At 41.9% G+C, this 23159-nt stretch overlaps 3 protein-coding genes across 4 annotated transcripts; 1 reads left to right on the forward strand and 2 right to left on the reverse strand.

Moving 5' to 3' along the window:
* Positions 1-904: 904 nt before the first annotated feature.
* LOC115061172 (Golgi reassembly-stacking protein 1-like) lies at positions 905-4874 on the reverse strand. The gene is made up of 9 exons (XM_029529440.1): positions 4681-4874; positions 4221-4301; positions 3469-3672; positions 3148-3234; positions 2902-3032; positions 2670-2808; positions 2465-2582; positions 2224-2364; positions 905-1857 (listed from the first exon to the last, which is right to left on the reverse strand). The coding sequence occupies exons 1-9, from the start codon at positions 4744-4746 to the stop codon at positions 1589-1591; spliced, it is 1236 nt and encodes a 411-aa protein (XP_029385300.1). The 5' UTR covers positions 4747-4874; the 3' UTR covers positions 905-1588.
* A 1109-nt stretch (positions 4875-5983) lies between these two features.
* LOC115061345 (elastase-1-like) lies at positions 5984-8115 on the forward strand. Its single transcript, XM_029529655.1, has 8 exons — positions 5984-6017; positions 6137-6231; positions 6376-6482; positions 6616-6744; positions 7005-7141; positions 7213-7358; positions 7706-7871; positions 8066-8115. Exons 1-8 carry the CDS (start codon positions 5984-5986, stop codon positions 8113-8115), a joined length of 864 nt encoding a protein of 287 aa, XP_029385515.1.
* Positions 8116-9287: 1172 nt separating this feature from the next.
* On the reverse strand, positions 9288-22335 carry csrnp1b (cysteine-serine-rich nuclear protein 1b). 2 transcript variants are annotated; one of them, XM_029529496.1, is made up of 5 exons: positions 21775-22335; positions 15216-15414; positions 13059-13318; positions 12680-12976; positions 11551-12549 (listed from the first exon to the last, which is right to left on the reverse strand). In XM_029529496.1, the coding sequence occupies exons 2-5, from the start codon at positions 15394-15396 to the stop codon at positions 11551-11553; spliced, it is 1737 nt and encodes a 578-aa protein (XP_029385356.1). In that variant the 5' UTR covers positions 15397-15414; positions 21775-22335. The 2 variants fall into 2 exon arrangements, with proteins under 2 accessions (XP_029385357.1, XP_029385356.1); XM_029529497.1 differs by lacking the exon at positions 21775-22335 and having other exon boundaries at positions 9288-12549; positions 15216-15396.
* Between the last annotated feature and the right edge of the window lie 824 nt (positions 22336-23159).

A 23159-nucleotide genomic window follows, 5' to 3' on the forward strand; every position in this document is an offset into this window, starting at 1 on the left:
GAGAGATTAAAAATATATTGCGCACAGTCTTTGTTTGGTAAATGGTTGATTTAGCATACAGCCTATTTATAAAAAAAATCAGCTTGTCAGATGTTGGATCAAAAAAACAACAGCAAACACAAATATACTTAGAGCTTTTTTTATTTATTTATTTAATCTTTGGCAGATCTGGGTTTGATTCTGAAGGGGACTTTTCCAGTCATGTGGGTTGGCCACTAAAGCTATTTATGATATATATGGCACTCTCTGAACCAATGGTTCTTTTCCAGATAATAAACATGTAGCACGGAATTATATAAATGACACAAATTAGGAACAGGTTGCCAAGTTTCCTCTAATGAGGCAATCTGCATACCTAATTACACAGAAGGGTGCATAAAGGAGATGAGAATTCTGCATAGGAATTGAGTATGTCTTCACTAATTACTGAAATTATGATTCAAGAGACTTAATCTGATGCAATTCTTGAAGCTGCAGTGGCAGCAAAAAAACATTTCCTTTTATAATGAAGTGTTTGCTGACACCTGCTGTCTCAGACCACAAATAACTAGTACTGACATCAACAGGAAAAAGTGATTACCTGCAACACAGAGGTAATGTTTTTCTGTTTGACTGGAACTCATTGGAAGGATTGTGTGTTTGCCAGGGAGGAAAAGTCTGGTGATTATTTGTTGACATGTTTTGCTTCACAACTGCTTTAAGCTGTGTGTCAGTATATATTCAATACAGAGGATTGTGACACTGCATTACTTTTCTGCAGACCTTATCAAAAAAGACAGGTAAACTGTTGCAGGTTTGTCTTGAACATCTTTTTTTATATATATATATAAATATTTGATTGTTTACATCCATCCATAAAAAAATCCTAAACATAATATAATTCAAATTTATAGAAAGAGAGGAAGAAGTAAGTAAGAGAAGCTGCATCACATGTGACTCACTCATTTACACCAAAGAAAAATCAAACCTACACTTAAAAAGTTTGACAGCTAAAATGAGACGTAAGGCAAAAGGGCTTAAAATGGTTAAAGCCTGAGAATTAAAAAATATATTTTTTATGTGTAAAATAAATGCTAAATTTATACCTGGAAAAAAATGAAAATCACTTGATGGATGTGTGTAAACTCCAGAAAAATGTGTCTGTTATTTGTTTTATACTATTTTGCAAGTAGTAACAGTATGAGCAAGAAAAACAAAACAACAACAAACAAACAAAGAAAAGAAGAGAGAGAATATTATTCTCCTTTGGTTTTTCAGTGCAAACTATGATTATTTTTCACAGCAACTCAGGTGTTAATCTGTCTGAAGTTGAAAGATACAGTGTACTGAAATGATAGAATACATTCATATAGTTATAATTATCAGCCCAGCTTTGATTTCTACATATCATCCCTCTTAAATGTGCAATTCAGCATGCAGTAGTGGCACTTTTATATAAATAAAAGTCTTTTAAATTAAAAATAGCTCCAGCTAAGCAACTTACAAACACATGGGAGAGCTTTTCTGTTTCATGGTGTGCTCTCAATTTTTTTTTGTAACCCATCTAAAGAGTTTAACATGTTGCTGATTCTCTGGTACAGCAGTCATCTTAACTGTCTGTTGCAGGAGGCTCAGAGATTTCCTCCTTCATAATATCGGCTGAGATAGAGGGCTCAGAAGTATTACCTTGTATCTCTGGGTTATTTGTGTCACACATGTTTTCTGCAGTGGCTTCAAGGTCAATAGGGTCATCTAGAGTCTCTCTGCCTGGAGGGGTTGAAGTGATCAGGTCAACAGCACACTCCAACTCAGTTTTCAACAGGTCTAATACGTCTTCCTTTTCTGGAGATGAAGGTCTCTGTGAAACAGAGGAACTATCTGTAAAATGAAGAAGGGAAAAAAGGCTTTAATTAAAATATAATAAGGAAAAATCTTCACGAGAATACAAAATAATAACCATCCAATCAAAATTATGTTGAGGTAATAGCAATGGTTAGAGGCTGCTTTGTAATGAAACTGATTTATTTTTTTGGTACATCACATTAGGTTGTGTAATAATTCTCTGCTGTTACTACTTTAGCTGTTGTAAACATCTGATAAAAGACATTGTTTTCTTCCTTTTCATCCTGAAGCAATGGAAACAAATGCACCAACTAAAATATTAAATTAACACAGAGATGTGAGACGTGCAAGCAAAAGTGGATTTCAACTCTAATGCATTTTATGTAATGTAAAGGTACTTACCCAAGCTACATTGATCACCAGAGTCATCTCCATAATTAGCAATCATGGGCATGGACATCTGGCCCATGTCGTTGCCGGAGCCCAAATCTGATGAGTCTGGAGTATTTCCTTCAGGTTTATGTTGAGATATGCTGGACATATCTGTGATTTGCATAAAACAAATGTTCATTATTTTGTGTTAAAACAACTATACCAGACACTCAAAACCATTTCATGGTTCTTAAAAATTAGAACTGCTTACCTAAGTATACAGCTGGCTGTGTTGGTGAGGTAATGAGCAGGTCCTGAACAGCAGCTTGGACTTGACTAAAGTCTGTTTCACTGACACTAGAAGGGCTACATTCAGCCACGCTAAGAACCTGAGGAAAGAGAGTGTTGCGTTTCAGACCAGATTCAACAAAAAACCAAGAACATTCCATGAAAGAACAAAAACAGATCCCCTGTACCTCCGTAAGGTCACCTGCAACCACCTCTTCACTACTGCCAGCAACTGTGGACTGCAGAACACTTTTATTCTCATTGTTAGGCTGAGCCTGACGAGTTGGGATCCTGTGCAAATAGCCATAGCCAATACCACAGCCTAAACTAAAGTGAAACACAAAGGCAAAGGTGATGCTCCAAGAAATGGCAATATGTTTCTATTGTGTGCTTTAATTTGAAGACAAAATAAATGCCTACCACCCCTCTCCTCCCCATGCTCCATTGGGAGTAACCACTACCTCTCTGCATTGATCAGACTGTGTGTTGTACACTAGCAGCTTCAAATGTTTCCCTTCATTGGCTTCAATCAGTGAAAAGAAATCTTCTGACTGCAGGTATTAGGGAAAAAAGTAATAATTTATTGTACACTTTGTTCAATACACCTGTCTTTAAATTTCCATTTATGACAAATGAGAGAAAAAAAGCTAAACCAAGGAAGCTCACATCTTGCAACACCTGGTCAGCTCCCACAATAAAGTCATCATGTGCAATAAGGCCTGCCAATGCTGCAGGAGAATTAGCCTCTATGTCCTGAAAAGGGAAAGAAAGTTGTGAAGAATTTTTTATTCAAAATATAGACTATATTACTAATAATTGGTTTTGAAATCCACAATTCCTTTTTCTTGCATTTTCTTCTAAATTAGAATAAAAGCACTAAGAAAATGGCCTGACTATTGGCTCACTGTGAATGGTAACTATTTTACATTAAGGCCAGCGAGAGAATACAAGACGCAGCTAAATTCAAGACAGATAGAGTTTGCTTACCAAAACGTGCCACACGTTCTCATTGGCTCCTTCAAAGCTGCAGAAGCGGACACTGGCACCAAGAAGACCCTGACCACCCCACATGTTACTGGGTGTCACCTCCAGTTCCCTCACCCGCTGAGTTTTAGAGTTGTACACTTCAAGTTTGACTGCTTTTTCTACATTGGCTTTCAGGAGATCTTTCAGCAAGTCATTCTCTTTATTCTGGCAAGACAGAACATTTTTTGTACAACCAATTTGTGATAGTACAGAGATTAGGAACCATATCTCAGGTAAAAGAAAATGAAATGCTATTATGGCAGCAGACCACATGGCCATGTTTTCTCCTGATGCCATAACACAGGTGTGATGTTTGAGTTTTATTGCAAGGGGGGAAAAACTGGCATTCCTGGTGGACTTGCAGTGAAACGCATTCAAAATCATATTAATGCAAAGAAAAAAAAAAATCCCCATTATCGACAAGTTTCTTCTACCTTCAGCTCTACTGAGTTAAAGGTAAGAGTTCCACAGTCTTCTCCAGTGATAGCATTTAGTTAATACATAGCTATGTAAATGGTCCATTAATGCCTGTTCAAACTTCCTCAGTTACAAATGTTTAATATTATGTTGTAATAGTGTTATTTTTTAATCATCCAACAGCATGCAAACATCATTGAACACCACCTAGTATTTATCATTTGTTACTCTTTTGGCATTTGGTCAGGTGATCTATGACCACAGTGTCAACTTCAGCATCAGAGGTGTGAACTCACCAGCCTGGTGTTTCCTATAGAGAGGATGAAGTCAAAGAAGGGCTCCAGACCGGCTCTGAAGGCAGGCGAGTCCTCTTGGACCTGAAACATTTGCGCATTGTTTTCATTTCACACCTTTAACAGAGTCGCCCCCTTGTGTCATGCGTGGTCACACAGCTCGTATTCATTGTGTATTCAATGGACTGATAAGTGGATATTAGCAGCACCATGACTTCCAGCCGTGAGTCGGTAGCAGACTCGGGTGTGTGCTTAGTGCCACCTCATCATGGGCGGTCTCCATTAAAGCTGACCGCGGTCCTACGAGTTTCTACAGTCAGTAACAAAACACCTCATGTGTCTAAAAAGGGAAGCATGCAGCATTATTTATCGGCGACTGGCGTTGTCCTTTTAATTTAACCCACGGCTCAAAAAGTGACCGGAACGATGCTGTGTGTTCACCTTGCGCCGCGCCACAACTCACCCCGTGGACGTGATATCCGCTGTTGGTTCCGCCGTCCGACAGAAACGAGCTCTGCGTCAGCCCCATTTTATTTTTACTCTCTAAATTTCACCAGCTTCGTGAGAGCAGCGCCGACTGAAAGTCACTGAGGTAGAGAAATGTTGAGAGGCATTACTGAGAGCTACACGCCGACTCCTGCTAGCGAGCTAGCTCCAACAGCTGAGACCGGCTGACAGCGGCGAGGGACGGCCAGGCCAAGCTGATAAATAGAGATGGCAGAAAAATCGATGTGAGGCTGCGCTAGATCTCCGAGAGGCGATCACGGTCACCTAGGTTCTATTAGTTGTCCTGCCTCAAGGCGGTTGCCCAGCAACGAACAACGCCGGTGTAAATACGGAGACGTGATGTCATTCATGAAAAATCAACGTGATGTGAACTTACTTAACCCTTATTTGTGATAAAAGAACAACACACCACCTCCTGTTGTGAAATATAAACATCTGAATTATTTATGTTCATTTCAGATATGTACGAATTGGTTTGCCTTAGATTTTATCTCCCATCAAGGGAGCGTATGTGAATATATCTTATATATGGATGTAAATAATACATTGATTCTTACTACACCTTGATAGATAACTAAAAACGTTCTACATTCTTTTTTCCATTATTCCTTCTGATTTGATTTTAGAAACCGCTTCTTGCAGATATTTCTACATACAATTAGATATGGATATTATTATTTATCCTTGTGCTACATAATCACACATCTTTATCTATAATGAATAATGATATTTCTTTGTTCACAAATAGAGCAGAATAAAGTCAAAAACTGGCATCAGGCTGTGGAACATTTTCCCCGGTTCTTTGGCCATTAAATAAATTGAGACTGTTATCTGAAGGTAACATTGCAGCCTTGCTTTCTACAGATGGCTGAGCTGACTTTGCATTCACATGGATGCACCTGCACATTTCTCACCATGATAAGACATATGAACTCTTGTTTTTAAATATAATTCCCACTAAAATAATAATAATTAAAAAAACAAACAAACATAATATATTGATATCAAGCTATATGGCTTTTGAGAGATAAATAGTTGCTACCTAGCTGAGAAAAACATCTCAGATCGTTCCAATTTGTTTAGTATGTTTTGTTTGTTTTATGACATGACATAAGGTGCATTTGAGCCAGAAGAATCCGCATCGATTGCTGATATTGGCTGGAAACTTAATGGTTACTTAATATTTGCTGAGGTCCTTCCGGCCTCAAAATGATATAAATACTTAGGAGCAGGCTGCATGTAGTCTGAACTGTTCCAAGATGATTTGGCTTGTGGCTTTTCTCTCCTGCATTGGTAAGTTTTAAACATATATGAAACTTTTTAAGGGCTTTTTAAGGGCTGTTGGTGATTAAAAATAACTCATAATAATGCAACCATTGTACTTTATGTTCATATGCCTGTGTATGCAAAAGGGCTGATTTGTGCTGAGGCACCCTTCAACCATAATGTTCACAATCAGAGGGTCATAGGAGGCTACGATGCTCCACCAAACAAGTGGAAATGGCAGGTAAAGCCTCCATGGGCTTTTCTTTTCTTTCCTTTTCTTTCTTCTCTTTTCAATGACTCTCAACAAATACTTAAAGAAACAAGTGCAGATTTCTTAAGCATGAACATAAATAAAATTTGCTTAATTTTCTTCATTTTCTCTTAGGTGTCTCTCCAATTGGACTCATACAATGACGGATCATACTACCACATCTGCGGAGGCTCTATTATTGATCCTTTTAATATCGTAACAGCAGCTCACTGCATCCTCAGGTAGGGCTTGTGAGCAGTCCTTTTCGGCATCATCACTTGTACATATGAAAAACATTTACAAAACTGCTCTTGATGTATTGTGAATAGGTTGTTGTATTTAATTGTGTGCTTTTGTTTCATATGTTGCTGTCAGCATGAATCCAAGTGAATATCGTGTTGTGGTGGGTGAGTATAACCTGTATGAGTATGACGGCAGCGAGCAGTTCAAACGTGTGGAGAAGATTATCGTCCATCCAGGGTGGACTGGAGATCTTGCCAACGGGTAAAAAACATTGATTGCATTTTCCCCAGGGAAAAGTATCAGCTCTGGGGACATTTGTCTGCAAATTCTTTTTTAACACTCTAATTTTCCAGTAAATGGGAACAGAACTAGTGTACCATTTCATCTCATCATTTTAAAAGTGCTTCTTTAGTCACAGGGCTACCACACATTGATTATAGAGAACAAGTTGCACACCAGCTTTTCTACATCTAGTACTTTGCTGTTCATGATACAATTGTATGTTTCATTAATTCTCTTAGGAATGACATTGCTATGATGAGACTGGCTGAGCCTGTGTATGACAATGGCTATGTGGCTATTGCTGAGCTTCCCTACCCTGACCAGATGCTGCCACATGATTTCACCTGTTACATCACCGGCTGGGGGCTTATTAATGGTGAGCACCCCCCCCCCCCCACACACACACTTAATAAGTAATAAAAAATTGACCATGTTCTCTCTTCACAGGTTTCGGCAGTGTCCCTGACATCTTACAGGAGGCTCCCATCAATGTGGTGGAGCACTCAGTCTGCTCCCAGCATAACTGGTGGGGCAGCATTGCTCTGAAAACCATGGTATGTGCTGGCGGGGATGGAGTCATTTCAGGCTGCCAGGTAATGCAGACAAACAAACAAACAAACAAACATATCATGCCATAAAATTTGTTTGATTTAAACCCAGCCTAGAAACTATGCATGACTACATATATCACATCCTCCTATGAAACTCCTCTAACCTCTGTGCGCTGAGTACTGTGTCAAAGCATTTTGTAAACTTTGTTTTTAAAGACGATACACAATAAATAAAGTAGTTCTCAGAGATTATCATTCTGGGAAAAAAAATTCACATGAACAAAGAAATCACCCTTGGTATGGAAAAGCTGCATAGTAGATGCTGTGTAAGAGATAATGCATACTCTTCAAACTCTCTTGTATCTCTTCTGATTTGCTACCTGTCTCAGGGCGACTCTGGGGGACCCCTGAACTGTTTCATTGATGGTGCCTGGAGAGTCCACGGTGTTGTCAGTTATGGTCCAGCTGGAATGTGCAACCAAGTGAATAAACCCACTGTCTTCACCAGGGTCTCCTCTTTCCTGGACTGGATCTATTCAGTAAGCCTCCTCCATAGTCTATGGTGTAATTCTGGATATTTCATCCTGTCTCACTTGCCTGACTCTTATTCCTTTTTATGCTTTCCTCAGGTTTCAAGGAGCAATTAGATAGCACAGCATTTTTCCCAAACAAGCCAAATGGAACGTGTGAAATAAAATTCATTTGCATCCAAATAATTTGTGTTCAATTGGGTGTGTGTTTGGTTGTAGTTCTTGATTTCGCCAAAGGATGGCGAAAAAGGATCATGTTTACACCCTGACGATCTGGCTTTCATGGATTCCTTGAAGCTCTTACACTTTCTCAGTCTCTTAGTCTCAAGCCTTTATTTCTAATTGGATGCATTCTCTATTGCACTTTGCGTACAGCAAATCTAGAAACAGGACCACAAATTGTAGGGTCAATGGGTGAATAACAGCAAAAGTAAAAAGGGTTACAATCCCAGTGTGACACTCTGCAAGCCCTTCAAGGTGCAACCCCAGATGATGGAAAATTCATAAGCATGTTGATTTAGTTCATTAGCTAAAAAGGCTGAGGTAAGTCTCTATTACATGTTTAAAGAAGGCAGCATAAAAAATTCTTCTTCTCAATTACTTCACTTTTCTGTGACAAGATTTGTGTGTTTTTTCTGTTTTTTCTTAAACGTGAGCCCCGACTAGTCCTCCTTGTGAAATCTCTGTCCATATGTTGGTGGCGGTATTCAGGAGGCTACAGCATGACATCACACCATGAAGTGGGTGTTTGCCTCTTAACCGTGGCGACCAGAAACCACAAATGAATTCCAGCGGTTTACACAAAAAACAGAAAAAGAATGGCATGCCGGTACATACAGTACACTGAGAAATGTGTAGGTGTAAAATATATTTTACCATTAGGAAGCTAGATGACAGAATGATATAGATAATATAATAAAGGGAAGGAACTCATGGGCACATTTGCTCATCCTCTGCCTTTCAATCTACTCTATGTAATACAGGATTAAATGTTTTTTGTGAAATAAACGCAGTGGTGGGATACCACTTTGGAGATTTAATGGTGCATAGTGGGACCCTTTAAAAAAATCAGTGGCTCCAGAGACCTAAAGAGGTCAGTTTATTCAATATTTCATGAAAAAAGGCAATATAGATTTGTGTGATAAAACCTTTTTCATCTCCCAATAATCATTTTATGACATCCAAGATTAATCTGGTAGTATGGAGCCATTAAGATAAACTTAAACTGTGCTAAGCAGATAAAATACGCTCAACCTTAATAAGGTTCCTATTAAGCAATCACTAATACCCTATACTAATGTCATATTTAACATCAAACTCGAGGTTTTGATCGAAAATAAATGTAGCCTTTAAAATTTAATTATCTTACTATAATGTATCAGTACTTTCATTGAAATGATCTGAATTCTTCTTCCAACTAATGCATATAACGATTCAATATTTGACAAAGTCAAGCATTTAGAAAATGTTTTTTTTTATTATTATTTGGAGGGACAGGCTGTCAAATGGCTTAGATGAAAGAAACTGTTTTTGAACAGCAGGTTAAAGTGTGAATATGTAAAAAATAAAGCAGCTTTGTTTGCTCTGCAGGACCATTCAAGCAGAAGTATGTACAACACAAAAGGCAAAAAGTAAGACACGTTCTTTGAAAATAAAATTAAAAAAGCTGTACTGTAATACATTACATTGATAAACACTCACTGTTGCCATTTCTTCATGAGAATTGATGTTTTATACAAGAGAAACAAGTTTGCTTGCAAAAACCAGTGCCCTCTTAATGGCATAAGAACATATATTGGATGGATTTCAAAGTAATCAAAAAGGCAAAAAGCGAATAATACATTTCCAATGTGCACTCTGCACTTTTCAAAGTATACAATTAATTAGAACAAGATTTTAACAAACAGGACCTGCATGCATAATTTCTAAAGGGTCCAGAAAGGCTGTTGAAACAGTTGTAGAAAGGGTGAGATATGTACATCAACTCTCTTCTGTCCCTCATCACAGATGACAGCACAATCACCTTTGAAAGGTCTTGTCCTGTAATTAATGAGGCAACTCTTCAATTTTCAGGGTTTTGTGTGTGTGATAAAAAATGTATAATATATGCAGTTTTTATCCACAAATCCCTATACATGTGTAATTTATAATATGTTGTAACCCAAGTCACAGACTTCCAAAAAATTCAGAGTACAATCAAATTGATCTTTTTCAATTTACTTAGTTTTAGTGGCATTTCGCTATGATATCTAACCATAAGACTGCCTATGAAAAATACTTCAGAATGCTAGAGAGCAATAACCTTCATAAGTATACATTTCTCTATAATTCATATATTACAAAGGTTGTCCCAGATTGAAAATTACTCATTTTGCTTTCTTAATAAAATATTCAATTTGTCAGTGATTAGAATTCTTTTGTCAACCTACATAAATTAGTTACAAAATATTAGTGTAATTTTCTATGGTTACATTATAGGCAGCAATACAATAGACCCATAATTTAGTTTCAGTGATTAGGGAGATTCCACAGTTTTCAGTCCCAAAGCTTAAATGGAAGCACTGTGCACACACCGTTGGTAGACATGGCTTCCCTGATAAGCAGGCACATCCAGTAAACTTCACAACAGCCCATTTTATTGCCAAAAAAGTCTTAAATTAATACACTACTGAAATAATGACATAATAACTTACTAAAAGAAATATTAAATGTATAAGAGAATAGATATTAAATACTTTCTGATGGACTTGTGGTCCCGATTCCCATAACAAATGACTGAAGGTGATATGGAAAAAAGGAAGGAAGATTGCACTTTCTGGTGAAAATATCAAACCACAGTGCTTCTTGAATGAAAGTATGCTTTATCTGAAATAAATAAAATTAAACCATAAAGGAAATAATTTAAAATAAAAGTAATAAAGGTAATACAGCTACAGATTTTAATGGTATGAGCCATTATTTCTAGATACCAAGCTCATAAATAAGAAACTCCATAATTTAGCGTTGAACTGTTGAATCGACCCCATACAACCAAAACAATGCCTATTCATACATAACTATTTTCACAGATAAAGTGCTTTTAGAGGAGCTTTTTGAGGGATTTTTTGTACCATTTAAGACCCTTGGGAGAGATCTTGAGGAGAAAGAGTCTACTAGAAGACACAGGGAGGACCCCACCTTCTCAAGTCATCTGGGTGTAAAGCCCAAAGGGAGGACATGAACAGGACTATGTTGTGATTTGACTTGGGTTTCATATGAAGGCCATCACAGCAATGGTCACCATACATTGCCTCCAAAAGCTAGAAAGCTAGAAAAAAATCCCTGAGGTGCACATTCAGCTGTGTTGAGATACCCAACCTGGCCCCGTTAATAGTTGATGTCCTGTTTAGCATATGGTTGGTGATCATGGTTTGGTTAAAAGAGCTTTCTTAGGAATTGAGAGCCATCATTGGTTTCTACGGGCCTGGTAAAAATTGATCTCTAGTCAGTATCTTTTTACTTTTAACACTAGCTGCCATCTCACACAGCATTAATCCCAAACTGCTTTGCTAACATTTTGAAGGCAAGTCTGGAATTTAAACATCTATTAGGCAAGAGGGAAATCACAGCTTCCTCTAAAATCTTGACATTGACATCTTATGTGCATGTTCAGTCCCATCGCGAACAGCTTTTTTCTTGCACTGTCCAAAGGTTTTCACGTTTCGTCAGACTTTCACAGACTCCATCACAGACAATTTCATGGCTTCCTCCAACAGCTGATTGTCTGTAAATGTGGTAGGGGGCTCTGGGATGGACTCTGAAAGGCCAATCAGCGACTCAAGCAGGCAGGTCCCCGGGTCGCTGGCCGCAGGGAAACTGGGATAACTAGGCAACTGAAACTGAAAAAAGTTGTCCATGTGTTCGTACTCCTTGAGGGAGTTGTAGAGCGAGCTGGACCCTAAGCAGGGGAACCCATCGAAGAACTCCAGGTCTGACTCAGAAGAGAGGCTTAGGTCCATGTTATAGCTTGCTGAACGATCAATAGTGGGGGAGGGAGTGTGGGGGACACTACTGCTGTGGAATAGGGCGTTTCCCTGGTTGGCGTTTTCGTCCAAGAGTTCTGAAATGGCTGTTGCTCGATTGTCGGTGTGATCATCTGCAGAGTCCAACAGTGCAGCGTCTATGTTGTCATTCTCGTCTGCAAAGTCCACCATGCTAAAGCTACTAAATGTCTCTGCAGACGGCTGCTGTGGCTCTTGCCGTTGATCTGGGCCGTAAGTGTTTTTACTGCTTTTGTCCCCGCCTGCCCTGGTCCTATCTGAGCAGTTCTCTGTGTCGCTGAAACTGAGGATTCGACTCAAGCCTTTCTCATCGACATCCAGTTGAGTTCCGTGGTCACACAGGTTCTCTCCTGCCTCCGAGTCCTCGCTGTGACCGGAAGAGTCTGATAGGTCCGTCATGTCGCTGCTACAACTATTCTCACCAGCTGTCGCCAGTTCTGAGCTGAAGGGGAAGGATGGCACTGCTGGTACAGAGGCGGCCGTGGTTGTGTTCTCCTCCTCTTCCTCTGTGCTCGACTGCTCCTCCAGCCTTTTCTCCAGTTCCAACTTCATGATAGTGTGGATGTAATGCGTCTGTACCCTGGTGGAGTTAAACTCAATGCGACCCTCAGTGTTTCCGCAGCCGTCCTTAGTGCAGCCACATGGGAAAGAGGAATGATCCATCTGTAAAAAGCAGCAGAAAGCAGTCAAATTAACTGCAGCATCCAAGAGACATAAATCCCCTCGGTTGCTGTAATGACTGAATCGATAAGTCAAAACAAGCATATAGTTTTATGGGAACTTCAGCTCTTACCTGACATTTAATGCCTGCAAGGCTGCAGCTACATGTCTCGGGCTCACAAAAGCCTTGGCAGTCGCAACCACAGTTCTCCCTGGAGATCCTCAGCTCATGCAGCTGCCTCTTCTCCTCCTTGTCAATCTTCTTCACACCAGCTGCTTTGAGCAGTGCGTAGCGGCGTTTTGACGGGTAGGGCTGGAGGAAAGAGCCTTCGTCTAAGTTGGCCCCGCTGATGTCAATATCCTGCTCAGGGATGTCGTCCACAGTCAGCCGCTCTGCCTCCTCGCTCTCCTGGGTTCCATTCTTGGTCAGCTAAAGAGGACAAAGTGATGGTGTTATATTGGATACCACAAAGATTTCAGTACTTCACAGTTGTCCGTGCAAGTTCACTCACCTTTAATTTGAGAGCTTCCAGCTTCTCCTCCCTGAGTCTGTTGAGGAATTTCTCCCGGCGTAGAAGCCGCTGCTCAACAGCAAACTCTGCGAGCGTGTATGTGCGGAGTGTGCTGTGGCGCTGCATCATGCCTAGAGTGCATCCTCCGCGACTGGGAACACTGGTGAAGCCTTGGCACCGAGGGAAGAAGAACACTGTCACCTGGTCAAAGGTCACATTGCCCCGCCGTGGTCTCTTGGCTTTCTTAAGGATGGATGTTGCTGTGGACGGAAGCACAGATTTAGAATATTTCTTTGAGGAGAATAGACTAGTATTTTGAGTTGTAACAACTGCTGTTAGGTGCCACTAGATGGCATGATGCCCCATCAATGGATTTCTTCTCATGTGTGAACAGACTGTAAAAGGACACCCTTCTGATTCATTGCCCTAGTCCTCAACCAAGCCTTATCATGTAGCCAATTAAACAACACTGCTTACAGGGGTCCAGCACACTTACATCCTGTAAAGTGAAACATAAACTCCCAAAAATCCTTCCAGCTTTGTTTCTTGTACTCCTGCGTGACAAAAAAACCACCCAGCCCAGGAATTTCCCTTTGGTGGCCAGCACAGTGGAGGAAGTAGAGCTGCCAGGATCACAAACCGAGGGGAGTAAAGGCTTGAGGCTTCCGGATGGGGTGGAGGGTGGAAGCATAACTCTCAGGACAGCAATAAAAACAGCCCACCCTGGTCTCCCTGACCAGCTGACAGTCCCCACAAAAGTCCCAGTAACTGACAGGAGTCAAAAGGTTATTTTTCTGTTAAAACATTCAGCACCAACAACAACCAGCCATTTTTCTATACCCAGACAAATACATTTGAACCATATGGGAATCAGAGTGGAACCATATGTGGGAACAAGCCCAACAATTATTTAAGCTTTATTATAAATTCCACTTCCTCAGCCCAGGAATATTCACGACTTTTGAACTTCACTTACAGACAAGCAACTTTTTCCTTGGCTCAAGCTGCCAGAGCCATTTTTTTTTCCTCTTTTAGTGTGTGTGGAGAGAAAAGGATGATAATACTCAACATGTGTTGAGCATTACCTTTATTATGTGGTGGGAAACTGCTTGTAGATTTCTATTTTCTCAGCCATGGAGCTTTCTTCTGGTGCACCCAGAGCAACTGCCCCTCCAAAGTCACAGGAGTCAAATGGGTAAATCTGTGTCCTTGTTGTGATAATATAACCTCTGAGAAGAAAAACCCAAAATAAAACATGCAGCCTCACTATGCTGTCTACCTCGCTGCTGGTACGGGTGACGCAGATGAAATAAACTGCCAGATTCAGACTTGCATCCATCAAATCCAGCCAGGCTTATGACACCTGCAGAAGACAAATGATACCTTCTCCACTGCCTCTAAATGGGATGGCTTTGCTGGACTTTTTTGCCCATTCAGTTTAAAACAGCAAACAACTTTCTGTTCAAGACAAACATTGGATTATAATAGTCCACCCAATCTGCTTTTATAGACGTGTTTGCATGCCTTCTTTTCTTGATTGTCCTCAGTCCTTTTTTTTAATCCCTTCACTCAGCCTTTTTCAGCACCTGTGCTGGGTGCATGCCCGGGCTTCAAACAAGGCTCTGTGTGTTCCCAGCCTTGGCAACCTGCCACGCTTCTCTTCCTGGCGCCCTGCCCCTCCATCCTGGAAACCTCACAACTGTTTGCCCTTCTCCCCTAAACTACAATCCCTCTCCAGCCATGATCTGTTCCCTACAGGCCAGCAGACGCACCAGGGTCCAGACAGAAACACCCTGAAGCCGCTCGACCTCGTCTTCTCTCAAAGAAAGGTGAGGCTCTGTCTGTCTGCAAGGCTCTGGGAAGAAGGTGAAGATGGAGCCAAGGTGAGCAGCCACTGCATAATGCGATTAGTCATTTTGCAGCTTTAGGGCATGAAATCAAAAGGGGTATTCATTGCAGAAGTCTGAAATCATTTCTGTAAAGTGTTTCATGGGCTGCCAGCTGTCTAAATTCCTTAATCCACTGCCCATCCCCCCAAAATTTTATGGGTTTGTTGTCAGAGCCACCACGGAGCAGTAAAGACAAGGCAAGAGAAGACATTAAGCATGTACCATCAGCTCTTACTATGATTTATTGTTGTTGGAAGAGGAACCTTACTGTTGAAATTTGTTGCTGGGGAGCTGGGGTTGCTGGGAGTGGAATCCAGGGTGTCAGAATAGCAGCTCTCCCCCTCCGAGTCCCAGCCTGAGCAGGCAGAGGAGAGGGAAGAGGGTGAGGGCGAGGAGTAGCATGGGTCCTCATCCACCTCCTCAAACTTCCTCTTGAGAAGCCCACTCATGGCGTTACTGCAAACAATCTGCAGGAGGGAGCAGAGAGAGGGGTTATTAGCAAATTACTCATACTTAATTTAACAGCTTTGATCACTGAGGAGTCCGATTTTATCTTCTAGACAAAAGAAATTAACCGCATCTGTAAGCTGCAAGCTATTGTGCACACACAGGCCTTTTGCAGCGTTATTGATACAAGCCAGTCCTCTGCTCAGTCATGTGAGGCTGCATGCATCCCAACCTCTTGCTGCACTCAGCTGAGAGTGGGAGTTCGCCATTGCACAGGAAGCAATCAATCAGGCCTATTCACATAAGTCAACAATTACTGGACCCTACACCCTCTTCCAAATCCCTTCAGCTCAGCAAATGCATTGATTAGATAAAGCAAAGGTGACCCAATCATTTAACGATGGACATTTTATTTCAATCTCTCCATTTAGGTTGACTTCGGCAGGCCAAAGCCAGTGCAATTAGCCACTTGTCCATTTAATGTGCTCACATAGTAAATATGTACAGCTATGCATAGCCGAGATGTTTTGTAACGCAATCCCTGAATGCATTCTTTCAGAGCACCCGTGAGAGGGGCTGCTGGTTCAGCAGTAAAAACAATCAATCCTCAGAGAGAAAAAGACAGGAAGACCAAGAGAGACTAAAAAGATGGTACCCAGTTAAAGCTCTGAAGGCCAGCGAATGCCAGTTACTCTCTAACATAATGTTAAAAACAAGGCCAAATTTCTTTGAAACCTCCTTCTTCGATGAGGTTTGCTGATGTTTTTAAATTTTATTTTTGATGAGGACTAATACCCTCGAAGCTCAACTGAATCAGCCTCCCAACTCTTCTATTTGTTCCAGGAACACGACAGAAACAGAGACAGAACAGAAACCACTGACATGAAAAATTTACATATTGGATGGGAAGGATGGTTTACTAGTGGAGTGTTTTATGGTTGTGGGACATAAATGCATCACGTAGCTCAGACAAATTACAGACAATGTGCTTTACAACTTCTGAGTAGCACGAGGGGATGGCGACTGCAAGACAAGACAGGTCACCATCACAGTCTATTGGCGTAGCTCCTGATAACTTAAACAAGGAGGGACGGAGGGGTGGAGGGAGGAAGGAAGTCAGGGGAGAAGGAAGACATGACTGGGCTCTGCTCCAGCATAGACACTCCCTACAATAATGTGGAATGGGAAAGGAGGGTTTTACTTCACCCGTAAAGAGATCATTTCACCATCACTGTTTACTGTCAGAATCACAGCCAAATCACATGCAGCTGCTGCAACTTGAGCGGGTTATGCATGCACTTCAATTTCTGGTTATTTTTAGCTGTGTTTATGCAAATATTTGCGTGGTAATACCTATAATTTTGTTAAAGTGTTCACTGTCTTTTTTGGGCAGTGTAAGGATCTTTAAATTTACATGGCAACTTAAATTGCCAATTATTACATTGAACAGGCAAAGCTAAAACTGCCTTCACTCCATAGCAGGCAGCTAAAAAACACCAAAGAACCGATGATTTTAAAGGAACTTTAATTTATTGTGCGTCCTGCATGCCTTGTTTGCCTTAGCAGTATGTTATGCAAGAGTCAGCACCCATAGGAGAGGGAGAGGGGGAGAGAGAGAGAGGGAGAGTATGAAAAGCAAGTATGCAAGGAAGAGGTCATTTTCTACACGCAACAGGGAGCAATTATGCAAAACCAATCCTCCTTCTGACAAGGATAAAGGAGAAGTCAGAATCAAGGGCAAGAGGCTGGCACCTTTGTACAGGCAGTGGGGGCATCTTTGCAGCCACAATGGTAGTCATTGCTATTGCTCCAGTCAGATATTGTTGTCCCCAGTGCACATATGATGAATGAATCACCTTGCAATAGGTCAAACTGCCTCATACTGTCCCTGCAACAAACAAAAAGGCCTCCACTGCAGTGCTTCCAACGTGTTTTAAATTACCCAACCGATGAGAAAAGCAGTTGCTTAATTCCCATCCATCAGTTTACTCGAGCAGGAAATAATCTCAAACTGCATTTTACGGCTACTAATATTATCATATCATGGGATTTACCCTGAAACAGTTTAGAAACACCTGGGTGCAGCATCTGTTGCATTTGTATTCATTTATCAGACAACATGTGTGCTCTAAACGCCACAGGACACCACATATCTGTGCATGAGGAGAGGAGCACATGGGTTCACCTTACATTTTCGCCATAACTCCCCCACCCAATTCCTTTACAAAAAAAAAAAAAAAGGGAAAGGAAAAGGAAAAAAAAGAAAACAAATCTGTGAGGCATCCTCAAGGGAGTGCATAGCGCCAGCTAAGCAAAGTCTTTTTAATTAAAAGCTGCAGTGAGGCAGAAGGGGGAGGAGAGGGAGAGAGGTGGGGGCAGTGGTGTCAGAACTGGGTCATTGTCTCTTGACTGCAGTCTACCTGACACATTGATTTGTTAATCCTGTTCAACGGGCAGAAACAATGGTGAGAGGTTAATCCTGGCAAGGGGACGGCTCGTAGTCAATCTGGAGCTTCTCAGGCTGCTCAGCCGCTTCACCCATAGAACAAGGCCAAGAGAGCAGGAAGAACGGACGGGACGAGGGACTGAGGGTAAAAAGACAACAATCGTGCAATGACTCATTTGCGAAAGGTTGGAGGGAAGGGGGGGGGAGAGAACAAGCATAAAAGAAGAATTCAGAGCTGGCTCCTCAAGAAAGCGCTGCCTGTGAATGTCTGCTTTAAATGGAGAATGGATGTGATCGGACAGCCGAGCCAGAGCACAGCATGTTTTCAGCGCGCTCTAAATTATGCATCGCTGTCATTCCATCAACCACACACAGGCGGCAGATAAGGAACGCATCCACTGAGATGCTCCCCAGCCAGTTGTCACAGAGTTGGGAAGATAAATCTGGAGTGAGGAGATTTCTCACTAGAAGCACTACACAGCTCAAGTCAGATGCACAACTATGTCAGTCGAATAACATTATCTTGATACATGCAGCTACCGGCTGTTAATGTGACTTTAGAATCCCAATTGATTTCTATTATACCTGCAGACAGCTCCTCGAGCCCTTATTAAGGAATCTTGAATTATTTGAATAGGATGTGAAAAAAGGGCAAGTTTGAACACCTGCTCACTAAGAAGATTTTAATAAACAAGATGCAATTAAAAAAAACCAAAAAAACGATATTAATCCCTAACTTTGTGTCTATTTTAATTAAGAGAATTTTATTTGGCAAGTGCAGAAAAAGACAGAAATGTTCATAAATCTATGAAAAACATAAAGAATCTAAAAAATAAATAATATAAGGATCACACAGAGAGAGATCCAGTAGTGGCCTGTTTGAACTGCCCCTGTCTGCCCCCTTGGCTCAACAGGCCATGTCACAGTTGACTTTGCCCCTTGTTCTGCTTGTCCTGCCCCTTTGCAGCTGATAACGGTGAGGGTGGGAACGACAAGTTGTAGTAATCTCAGCCAGCCGAGAGCATTTACATGGCACACTGACAACCCTGTGCAGTGTCTGAATGACTGACTGAGTTCAGTGCTCATAAAATGTGATAATGATGAGCCTTGGAGTCTGTTTGCGTGTGTGGCAGCATGTCTGGGCAAGCTACCCCCCTTTCCCTCCCTCCCTCCCTCCCTCCCTCCCTTTCTCTGCTCTCTACAGGCTTCAAGGTATTGCACCTCTCACTTCCAGCTCTGTCACCGAGAAGACGGAGGTAATTGATTGGAGTCATCAAGGTGACAGTGAGCTGGAATCCAGCTCCTCCACAGTTGGGAGAACACTGGTTCATTTCTTAGACTCAGCTGTTAGTCAGAAGCGCCCCACCTGCTGGAACAAAGCAGGGAGAGCTCCTGTTTTCCCCTCTATGAGCCTGTTGTTCTTGCCGAAGCTCAAAGCCGGCTGAGACTTTGCCACAGAAACATTCTGTTCCCCTGCTTCGACCCGTGCATTCACTGATTCCAAAAAGGAGAGGTAGTGGGAAGACGGAGGGAGAATTGTACAAAACAAATAAATAATGTCATGTCTCCAAGCCACAGGAATTCCATTCTGGCAGCACCACTCCTGCTGTAATAGCGGGAGAAGAACACAAGCTCTATCTAACCCAGATGTGTTTTCGACTGCTAACCACTGGAAAGTCCTGCTCCCATAGAGCAGCAGAATAAACTACCTTTACCTGCCCCACCTGACGAGGTATTAGCTTGCACATGGACATCACGTGCTCTCAGCTGTCAATCTGCTATGCAGGCCAAACTTGAATGGCCAGGTAAAGACTGCACAAGTCCGGCTGCACTCTTTCAGATTTAGGTTACTTTACTTCTGCTGCAAAGCAGACAGGCAGTTTGAAGCTAACTAAACTCCAAGAAAACTTGTTTCATTATACATAAACATTTGCATGAGTAAACTGTGAACAGTCTGAACAGTTGAAAAAAATGTAGAGGAAAAAAAAAAATTTCCTTTACATTTCAGTGTGCTAGCAGCAAACATGCAGCTTCGGGTGTCTGTGTGTGGGTGAGAGAAAGAGGAAGGGAGGGGGTGGTTTTGGGTTCAGGGGTCATGCTCCAGTCTGGGACACTTGCAGTATGGAATGCTGGGAGAGGACAAAGCAGATGGGAGCCCTCCACCGCAGCGAGTCGGCTAAAATCCCTGAAACACTGCCCTCCCCTGTCTCTGGGCACAGAAGTGTGGGGGCCCATCCTGCATGACCAAAATGAGGGAGGCACAGACAACCTTGTCTGAACTCAGCAGCACGAGGCTACTGCCGCTGCCTTGCCAGGCTGGGGGAGCGACAGAGAGAGTGAGATACGAAAAGTGTGTGTGCGAGCTTCCTGAGGTTGTGAAATATACACTGCAGTGCACAGGAAGTGGCCATCCAGATTATCTATGCTGTGTGTGACAGCTGCAGGCACCAGGGCTGAGCTGAGTGTAGGATCATATGATGGAGTGAAGGCAGTCAGGGGGTATGGGTGCTGTTTGTCATGGTTGAATTTATTCCAAGTATTGCACAAGGCTTTTGGTGTAATTTAAGTTAAGTTCTTCGTGCAAGGGACAACCAACTGGTTAATTGTTATTTTTCAGTGGAAACGGGGGTGTGAAATGTAAAATTGGGTTACACAAGGCGAGATGAGTTATTTAACACCACTCCATGTTCACTGGAAATGCACGACACATACAACACACAGCATCAAGTGCTAACTTTTTTTTTTTTTTTTTTTTTTTTTTTTTTGGAGGGGGGGTGGGGGGTAAACAAAGGATCATTCGTCTCTGTAGCCTAATTCCACAAAACATGATTCCAGAAATGATCCGGGTGAGGTCGCGCTAGAGACGATTAAATTGGTTGAGTCGCTTTATCAAAAGCAGATACGGTCTGGCTCCATGAAATAACACAACAATGTCATACCTCAAAACCGCATTCACGACAGCTTCAACTATCCGTCCCGTTTATACAAACTTCGCTTGTCTGCGGGTCTCGATGGCCGATCATAAGAAATAAACACCATCTGAATGAGCTGTGACGGAAAATTGTTCAAACAATGAAGGAGCTCACCTGGCTCACAGCCGAAAGTGTGAACGGTGCAAAATTTAAATATTAATAATAAAAAAAAAAAGCATGAATCAATCAAAATCCAATGGTTAGATCTATCCGGAGGTGCAGGTCCTGGTCCCGGTCCGGTGCAGCCCCCCCCTCCCCCCGGTTGGCCCGATCACTCCCGGTGATTAATGCTAATTGTAATGACAGCAGCCCCGTCAGCTGTGCGCTCAGATGTAGTGCCTTCAGGAGTCGCTCTAGTTACAAGAGGCGCACCAGCACCGCCGAGGAGAACAAGAGCAACTCCACACGGGCTGAATACACAAAGCCGACCCCATCAACAGTTCACACAAATTCATCCACAGCCCCCCGAAAAAATGTGCGGCACACCGCTGCCGACGACAAGCCGCGAAGTTACTACCAGATACAGAAATCAATAAGTGAATGGAGCGGATTGTTGGATTGTCGCCCTAATCGACAAATGATCTTAATATCAGACTGATCAGCGGCGTTTGAACTGCCAGTGAAGTCTAAAGTCACAGTGGAAGGAGCAGCCAACCGGGCCAATATTTATTCAATGAGGCGCCAAGTTGAAAAGGACCACGACTCAGTGTAAAGTCTGTAAAAAAATTATTAAAATAAATTAAAAAAAAAAAAAAAGAAGAGAGAAATCCGGATACAAAAACCACAAGAATTCACCTCTATCGTTTTTTTTTTTTTTCTTTCTCAGGCAGACACACAAACAGTGCATTTAAATGTCCCCGACACTGAGCAAAGAGCATTCAAACTCTTCGGTTTCGCTCCTCCGCTGAGGTTAAACGCATAAATTACGCTGCTCAATAAGCCGATGTGTGTTTTGTACTCACCACCAATTCAAGTCTCCGATCACCATCAGGAACAAAATAGCGTCGGATGAACAGAACAGCCGATGGAGAGAGACAGAGAGAGAGAGAGAGAGAGAGAGATGGGGACGGAGGAGGGGTGACGGTGGATGTAATCCAAATGATAAAAAATAAATAAATACAGCGCTTTATCCCCGCATACACACGGCTCTCGGTGCTATTGTCTGCGTCTGGCCGCCGCACGGGGCTCCGTACCGGCTGAAGCGCTTCCCTTGTCTGGAGCAGACTGCCGAGAAGCGCAGCCTTTTTCGTCAGTGGAAAACTCCCTCCCGGCGTCTGGTCTGACGCAGGCGGTGACACAGGGAGGCTGCCCACGCCGCTTCCTGCCCGTCCTCCAGTCTTACTGTACCCGTACTACCTGCATCAGATCACAGGCCCGCACTGGATCACCTATTGTAGTAAAAGCCCCCAAAGAATTAAATGGTATAGGCTGTTAAAACCAAATAGTCACTGCTGACCTACAGAGGGTGTGCCTCTGGTGGTGAGTGTGTGAAAATATGATAAATATATAGATAGGTAGATAGATAGATAGGTAGGTAGGTGGGTGGGTAGATAGCACAACAATTCTGCATAGCTGGAAATAATACAAGCATATAGATAAGCCTAATATTAATTTCATTTTTTTTTTTTTGTTTCAGAAAGTGTTCCTTATTTTTGCAGGTAAATAAACTACTAAAAACAATCACTAGCCATTTAGAAGAAGTGATGTTGACATCCTGGAAAAACAAGAGTCCAAATGTTATCTTGTAGCTTCAGTTGAACTGAAAATAGGAGCGAGCAGTGAAGTTTCAGATCGCCATCATCCTCTGAAACATCCCAGTTCTTTACAGAAAATCTTCAAGTCAACTTTTTCCTCCTGAGCTTAAGACACCTTTGGGGACCACCAAGTTCTTCTCGATATGGACTAGCTGAGCTGTGAGTAGCTGTATCACCACTGAATGATCAACATCATCTCTAGCAGTGATGTAGGAGGTGCTGTAATGCTGCATGGTGTGGCTTATTTCCAGTTAAAGGAAAACAGTGACGAAGCTCTAATAATGACTCACTTTCTTTTTCATGGAACACAAAAGTGTGGCTTCGGAGGAAACAACAGTTTGCACAATAATAAAATTATAAATACATTCTTAAAAAAACAAACACAAACAACTCCATTAACTGGAGCTGTTTTTTATTGAATTTTCTGAACTTTGAACAGTTTGAAAGACCATGAAATATGGCTTATGGTCTGCAAATGGTAACTGAGTAATTTTTCTTTCTTCTTTTTTTAGACCGAGTAACCTTAAATGAACAGTTAAAAATTTTGGGAAATTAGCTAATGTCTTCTGTTGTGAGATTGAGAGGCAGATTGA

Source organism: Echeneis naucrates, chromosome 20 (assembly GCF_900963305.1).
Source record: "Echeneis naucrates chromosome 20, fEcheNa1.1, whole genome shotgun sequence".
Classification (NCBI taxonomy): domain Eukaryota; kingdom Metazoa; phylum Chordata; class Actinopteri; order Carangiformes; family Echeneidae; genus Echeneis; species Echeneis naucrates.

Bases quoted from the DNA above. Each gene is read 5' to 3' on its own strand.
- LOC115061172 (XM_029529440.1), bottom strand. From the start codon at position 4,746: ATGGGGCTGACGCAGAGCTCGTTTCTGTCGGACGGCGGAACCAACAGC. The intron at 3,235-3,468 runs GTAAGCAAACTC...TTCCCTTTTCAG, and splicing joins AGAACGTGTGGCACGTTTTG to GACATAGAGGCTAATTCTCC. The intron at 2,809-2,901 runs GTAGGCATTTAT...GTTTCACTTTAG, and splicing joins GCATGGGGAGGAGAGGGGTG to TTTAGGCTGTGGTATTGGCT.
- LOC115061345 (XM_029529655.1), top strand. From the start codon at position 5,984: ATGATTTGGCTTGTGGCTTTTCTCTCCTGCATTG. The intron at 6,483-6,615 runs GTAGGGCTTGTG...TGTTGCTGTCAG, and splicing joins GCAGCTCACTGCATCCTCAG to CATGAATCCAAGTGAATATC. The intron at 7,872-8,065 runs GTCTATGGTGTA...GTTTGGTTGTAG, and splicing joins TTCAGTAAGCCTCCTCCATA to TTCTTGATTTCGCCAAAGGA.
- csrnp1b (XM_029529497.1), bottom strand. From the start codon at position 15,396: ATGAGTGGGCTTCTCAAGAGGAAGTTTGAGGAGGTGGATGAGGACCCA. The intron at 13,319-15,215 runs GTAAGGTTCCTC...TTCCGTCCACAG, and splicing joins CCCAGCAACAAATTTCAACA to CAACATCCATCCTTAAGAAA. The intron at 12,977-13,058 runs GTGAGTGAACTT...TGTCCTCTTTAG, and splicing joins TGGAAGCTCTCAAATTAAAG to CTGACCAAGAATGGAACCCA.